Source organism: Octopus sinensis, linkage group LG19, assembly GCF_006345805.1.
Source record: "Octopus sinensis linkage group LG19, ASM634580v1, whole genome shotgun sequence".
NCBI lineage: Eukaryota > Metazoa > Mollusca > Cephalopoda > Octopoda > Octopodidae > Octopus > Octopus sinensis.
The window spans coordinates 13,888,950-13,896,292 of NC_043015.1; the positions used below are offsets into that span (position 1 = coordinate 13,888,950).

Sequence of the window (7,343 nt, forward strand, 5' to 3'; positions counted from 1 at the left end):
CTTATAAAATTATTACAATTCATAACTAATCAGTTGTTGCTTTGCTTTACATTTTGGTTCAAATTCTATCACCCAACAAGTGATAATAGAAGTACCAGTAAGTGGTACACTAGATGTGATTACTACTATTTGTACCCACAAACTAGACATTTTCTACTAAAATTCTATTCATCATCATCGTCATTATTATTATAAAGGAAGTGGAGGTCATATCCATTGACCTTATGGTAAGTCCCTCAAGTGATGAAGTGTCAGCTTAAAAGCATAATGGACTTAAGTTAAATACTCAAATTTTCTCCATAAAAAATCTACCTTGTAGACATATAAGAACTTTTTATTGTTTTTCTCAGAATTGTGCTCATATTTTAATAAATATTACTAAAAATATATTTTATTCTTGGTTTCAGGATGAAGAAAGACTATTATGAGGTTCTTATCAAGCAACTTATCCAAGATGCCAAACTTTTAAATCACAGCCACCCTCCTTGTTCAGAAGACTTTGTTCCTAATACCAAGGTAAATGTTATTTTAAGCATAAACATCTTTGTTGGATTTTAAAAAAAATTTTATTTGTGATAATTGATTTTAGTAATAACAAAATTTAAAAGAAAGGCTGCCTTACTGTGCAATTATCACATTACAGACATGTACATTTATGAGGGTAGGCTGAAAAGTTTATAGGCTGACTATGAAAGAGTGATAGTAGAGCTGTGAAATCTGGCATGCCTAAATTTCTCCCCTTCTTATTGATAACTGCATTGTTTCTCTCCAGGTTAACTGACAGCTGACTATTTAAAGAAGACTTCAAAAGTATTGGGTCATCCCATAAATAATGCAGTTTTTTTTATACTTCTTTTATTTTTCAAAATTAAGATAAAGTTCTATTTTAATCTAAAATATACTCTCCTTCATTTTCTACAATGTTCTTCCATCTATCTGGTAGACTTTCCAGGCCCCTCTTCCAAAATTCACTTGTCTGTGATGAAAAATACTCCTCCAGTACTATTCTGGCCCCATCTAAAGAATTCATATTCATTCCATCCGAATGATTTTGAAGACTGTGGAATAAATGATAATCAGGTGGGGTAATGTCTGGTGAATATGGTGGGTGGGGCATCATTTCCCATTCAAACTGCTCCAGCCTTTGGAATGTTATCCTTGCTGTATGTGGCCGAGCATTATCCTGATGGAAGAACACCTTTTGTCTTGAAACCAAAGATGGTCATTTTTCTTCTACCGCAAGTTTCGATGAAAGGTTAAATGACCAAATCCAAACTTCTCTACTAGTTCCTCAACAATTATGATGGGATTTTGTTCCACTATGATCTCCAGGACAACTCTCGTCTTCTAGGCTGTAGTTTCTGGCTCAGAATTTCTGGAACCACCATTGACACTGGCTTATGCTTATTGTCATATATTGCATTAATATTCCTCGCAGTTTCCCTTGCATTGTTGCCTTTATTGACTTCATAGACAAAAAATATGCTGAATATGCTCCTTTGTCACTTCCATTATAGCTTTGAAAAAATAACTGTTAAAATCAAACTGCTCTCTTCAAAACTTGCACTAAGAATAAGGACAAGGTAAAATTACTACCTGCTTTGATAGCAAGTTAATGCAGGTAGTTTATCCTGTTGCCTCTGACTTTTAGTTCATGCAATTGAAAAAAACCACATTATTTATGGGATGACCCAATAACTAGTAGCAACTTCTCTTCAAAATGGACAAAATTTGGCATCTTAATGTTATCAAGTAACTGCAGAAAAAGGGTTTAGCCCCCAAGGACAGTTATGCTGATATGGCGCTCCAGCTTTATCAACTGTGCAAAAGTGGGCATCTGAATTTAGGAAGGGAACAGAGAGCCTTGAAGATGACCCAAGGTCTAGATGTCCAGGAGAACATTGATCTTGTTCACTACATGGTGATGGATGACATGTGATTGACTATAAATCAAGTAGCCATTGCTCTTAGCATATCCCACAAGAGAGTTGAGAATATTCTGCACAATGAACTTAGCATGATAGAGGGTTCTGCTTGGTGAGTGCTGCTTCTTCTGACACCTGATCGAAAGTACATCAGGCTGATCATATCATGAGAAAATCTGGCAAACTCTGCTGGTTTCTTTGAATGTTTCTTAAACCCAAACAAGTATTGGCTTCATCACTTTGAGCCAGAGACAATCCATACAGTGGAAAAGAAGGCCAAGATTGTTTCATCTGCAGGGAAGATGATGGCTTCAGTTTTTTGGGGATGCAAAAGGGTCACACAATTAATGTGCTGTATTTCTGTTTCTCATTTATTGTATCTATCTTATTTACATAGACAAAGGAAAATTTACAATAAGCATTTAGATCTCTAAGGTAGCTATTATTGGGAAAGTTTGCAACATACACAAGCACACACAGATTGATTATGTGAACATGCACACACACAAATGTATTTGTAATTAGTGACTTTTATTATTTGTAGCCTTTATGTTTAAAATATTTTTCTTGTTGCTCCATTTTTAGGATGAAATCTATGTGATGTACATAAATATGACTTCAGATAAAGACTACACAACGTGGAAACATCTAGCTAAAGTGAGTGAATGTATATTTCAGTGGTTAATTAAAGGTGTTTTATGGTCTGACACATATGTGATATTTTGTGTTTGAAAAGTTGTTTTTGTTTGTTTTTTTTTTCTTTTTGTACTTTGTCTTAGTTGATAAATGAGTTCTTCATTATAGATTGGGTCAAGGATGTGAATATTTCTTCTGTGAATCATTGTTTAACAGATGTGAAATGCTTTTTATGTTGGAGTTGCGACATTATCACATGTCTCCACTGCTTGCTTTGAGAATATGTCTGGCCTGAGATTGAACATATCATACAGCATTCTCTTAAATGGTTCTCATTTTGTCAACATTTAATGGAACAAGGCATTTTCATCTATACATAATTCAATCTATGTTGGTTACCAGCTATAAAAAATTTGAATTTTAGTTTTATCTTATTTTTCTTCTTTTTTCCTCTTTTTAACAGTGTTTCCACCTTTGGGATTTGGATGTCAGAGGATTTCATAAGGTGAGAATACATCTTCATGTCAATGTCTTACAATTAAACTTTAGCTTGTTTAGGCACATCATGTTGTTGTATGAATTTTCTCCCCTGTAGCTACAGGTACATTCTGTTACATTGAGAGGGGAGGAAACTTGTGTAGCAACATGATGCACCTACGGTTTGCTAAAGGTTAATAATTAACTGATATCTACTATGATCCATTTAAAATAGTGTTTTTAATTTCCTCTAATCAGTCTCCTTACTTCTGGAATTACATATTTTGAATCCTGTCAAAAAAGAATTAAATATTTCATCATTTCTTAATGTCCACTTTGCCATGCTTGCACGGGACTGACAGTCTGTTTCTACAACAGGATGCCCTTCTTGTCACTTACCCTCAACTGTTCCAAACAAGGTTATATTTACCCATAGCTAGACATGATTTTCTTGAAAGACTGAAAACAAGCATCACCACTTGTGTGATAGTGATACTTTTTTTTACAGTTATCACATGATGTCAAGACAAGGGTACACCCAAAAACACACACACACACACACACAACCGGCTTCTTTCTGTTTCCATCTAACAAATCCTCTTAGAAAGGTTTTGTCAGCCCAGGGCTATAGTTGAAGATACTTACCCGAGGTGCAATTGGGAGTGCAGTGAGACTGAACCCAAGATCACATGGTTGAGGAGCAAGCTTCTTAGCCACACAGTTGCACTGTGCTCCAGTGTTTGTTTTGGTTTTACAGCTGGATGCTCTTCCTAAAGCCAACCATTTTATTGCATGCAGTGGATGCTTTTTTCATATCACCAGCACTAGTTAGGTGACCATGCAGCTTGCAGGTCTACAAACTCCTAGAGGATAGCTTTATTCTGCTTTATTCTGGGAGCAGTGGGTGGGTAGATTATATAAGAGAAGGGGCCAGAGCTATAGAGGACCTACATGACTACTTACATTTTTAGAAGATAGGACATGGGTAATTGAGTGGAGCTGGAAAGGGATAAAAAGACAATGGTGTTGAGATGTCAAAGTGGACCTTCAAAGTAGTTGTGATTGGGACAAAGGGATCAGGAATTTGGTGGGATTATACATGTGAAAACATTAACGCGTAAATATTTCTTCTCTGTGATGTAAAAAGACTGTAGTGGAAAGTCAACTAATTATTAGTACATATAATAATTGAAATGGAACTAAAAATAATAATCAGTGCGTATTGCAGTTTTGAAATGTTTGCTAAAACTATGCCATTACTTTTTCAGAGTATGTGGAGGCTGTTCTTGAAGACGAACCATTTAATCATCATTGGGTCACCAGCATCCCCTTACTCGTAAGTATGATTTCTATAACTTCCCTTCCTCTCATCAGAAATGTTTTATTCATAGGCATAGGCACAGCTGTGTGGGAAGAAGCTTGCTTCCCAACCGTATCGATGGATCCAGATTCAGTTGCACAGTGTGGCACCTCAGGTCGATTAAAGCTTTGTGACTTGTGAGTAGATTTGCTAGACAGAAACTGAAAGAAGCCCATCCTCTGTGTGTGTGTGTGTGTTTATTTGTCCCTCCCACCCCATCACCACTTGACAACCAGTGTTGGTGTGTTTTCGTCCCTTTAACTTGGCTGTTCAGCAAAAAGAGAGCAATAGAATAAGCACCAGGCTTAACAAAAAATAAGTACTGGTGTCGATTCATTTAACTAGAAATTCTTCAAGTCACTTCCGCAGCATGGCCACAGTCTAATGACTGAAACAAGTGAAAGATAAAAAATTTACTCTAGTCATCACCATCACCATATGTCCACTTTTCCATGCTTGCATGGATCAGGCAGAACCTGTCAAAACAGATTTTATCTTGCCAGAATCCTTTTATGTCCCCAACCCCCACCTGTTTCCAAGTAAGGTAATATTTCCCCATGGAAATATTTCCCAGACACATTCTTCATGGAAGACTGGAATCAAATAACATTACTTGTATGACAGGACCACTCCATCTCTCATCCTCACATTCAATTCAGTGCCTCCACCATCATTTTAATTCCTGTATCTGCACCACCACCACAACTACCATCATCATCACTCACACCACCATCTTTTTACTGCTCTTCTACCTTCATATTGTAGCACATTTTCCATCTCTCACCATCATCACATTCACTGCTAATCCCGTTCCATATCATCCCATTCTTCTGTTGCCAACCATTATCCTCAACATTTTAGTCTTCTGCTATTATCATCATCATCTTCACTTCACTCCAGTGTTGTTCTATCCTCAAAACACCATTCAGTAAAGTCTTGGAATTGTGCTGCAAGGCAGAGATGTTGTTACCACTATTCCTTCCACTGTTAATGTTGTTGCTTATATATCTGTAGATTCTCTCTACTCCACTCCTCATTCCCACATATATACTTATTACACACACACACACATATATGTGGAGGCGCAATGGCCTAGTGGTTAGGGCAGCGGACTCGCGGTCGTAGGATTGCGGTTTCGATTCCCAGACCTGGCGTTGTGTGTGTTTATTGAGCGTAAACACCTAAAAGCTCCACGAGGCTCCGGTAGGGGGTGGTGATCCCTGCTGTACTCTTTCACCACTCTTTCTCCCACTCTTTCTTCTGTTGGCCTGCTCGCTTAGCCAGCGGGGTGGCATCATTCGAAGGCTAAAACAATGCGAACGCATTGTGACCAGCGATGTGTAACAACATCTGATGGTCTGGTCAGTCACGTGATCACGTGATATATCTCTATATATAAAACTGAAATGCGTTTTTACCGCTTGGATCGCTTTCAATGCCACTACATCCCGTCCGATTCGCTCCAAAATTTACAGGGACATGTAGAATGAGGTGACGATGCCCGTGGGCTACCTTAGAAATCCCTATCTTGAAAGGTGTGGTTGCTAGGGGCCATCTTCCTCACTCACGCTATTTCCTCCTTTCCCTCTCTTACTCCCCTTCATTTATAACTTTGAGAAGTCCACTCCCGTTATTTAATGAATTCCCCTCAACTCCCTTTAGCTAGTATATATATATATACACATATATGTATGTGTGTGTGTATACATATATATTTTTTTTTTCTCAATATTATCTACCTGATAATGTACTGGCACCCAGCTGTTGCTGCATCATGTTTATTTATGTAATTATTTATAAAATAATGTTATCTAATGATATGAGAATGAAAACTCAGTAATTTGCAGCTGTTGCACATGTAATTTGTAATTAAAACCCGTTCTTCTTCTTGTATGAATTTTCGTATGTATGTATGTGTGTGGTGTATATATATATATATATATATATATATATATATACATACTCACACACACTGATCTTCACACACAATGAGCTTCCACACAATTTCTGTCTACCAAAATTCACTCACAAAGCATTGGTTGGCCTGGAACTATAGTAGAAGACACTTGCCCAATATTCTGTGCAGTAGGATTGAACTCAAAACCATTTGGTTGCAAAGTAATCTTCTTAACCACAATGTTATGTCTGAACCTATATATATATATATATATATATATATATATATGCACACACACACACAATACAGGTATTTGTCCAACCCATGCCACCATGGAAAACAGATGTTAAATGATGTTGGTGTATTTATTTTACATTCCCTTTTGTGAGCTATGGTGCTGTTAGCTATGTTTCCAGTGAGCCAATCACTGGTTCACTGCAGCAACAGATGTTAGAATGACATAGGAGCAACTTACCTAGCTTTTCAGATAGCTGCTGACATCTTTTGTTTATGTGTAAGCAAAAGATATGCACATACTTCATTATTGTTTGTATATTTACTTTTACCATGCTGGCAAGGGCTGGACAAGACTTATTGAGGCAGCATTCTATAGCCTGATGTCCATCCTGTCTCCAACCTATATGTCTGTTTTGAGTAAGGTTTTTTTTTTTCATTCCATTGATATTCCTGCTTTGAAACTGCTGGGCTACAGAATGTATTGCATAAAAGAGACATAAACATCACCATGCATGCGCTAGGCTTCTGTATAATTTCTATCTACCAAATTCTACTTGCAAATTATTTGTTAAACCAATGTCAAGGTAGATGTTTACCCAAGGTGCTATGCAGTGGGATTGATCCTGGAACCACTGGGTTGTTAATCCAGCTTCTTACCACATACCTGTTACCATAGCTGAGCTAATGAGGTGTTTCACTGCTAGTCAAACTGCCCACAGTGTTATGTTTGTGGCAGAGATAACTCTTAGAAGGCCCAATCTACCTACCTGTAAATATATACCATGTGGTTATGTTATTCTCCCATGTAAGT

At 37.2% G+C, this 7,343-nt stretch overlaps 1 protein-coding gene across 4 annotated transcripts in view; it reads left to right on the forward strand.

Moving 5' to 3' along the window:
• Nucleotides 1-7,343, forward strand: part of LOC115222117 (protein O-linked-mannose beta-1,2-N-acetylglucosaminyltransferase 1) — a 136,320-nt gene that overhangs the window by 126,258 nt on the left and 2,719 nt on the right. For 3 of the 4 annotated variants that reach the window (XM_029792245.2, XM_036511252.1, XM_036511251.1), the window contains exons 17-20: nt 408-516; nt 2,511-2,582; nt 3,025-3,066; nt 4,307-4,374. In XM_029792245.2, coding sequence (XP_029648105.1) covers nt 408-516; nt 2,511-2,582; nt 3,025-3,066; nt 4,307-4,374 — 291 coding nt within the window. Of the gene's footprint in view, nt 1-407; nt 517-2,510; nt 2,583-3,024; nt 3,067-4,306; nt 4,375-7,007; nt 7,134-7,343 lie in introns of all 4 variants that reach the window. The other variant, XR_005003052.1, reaches the window with a different exon arrangement.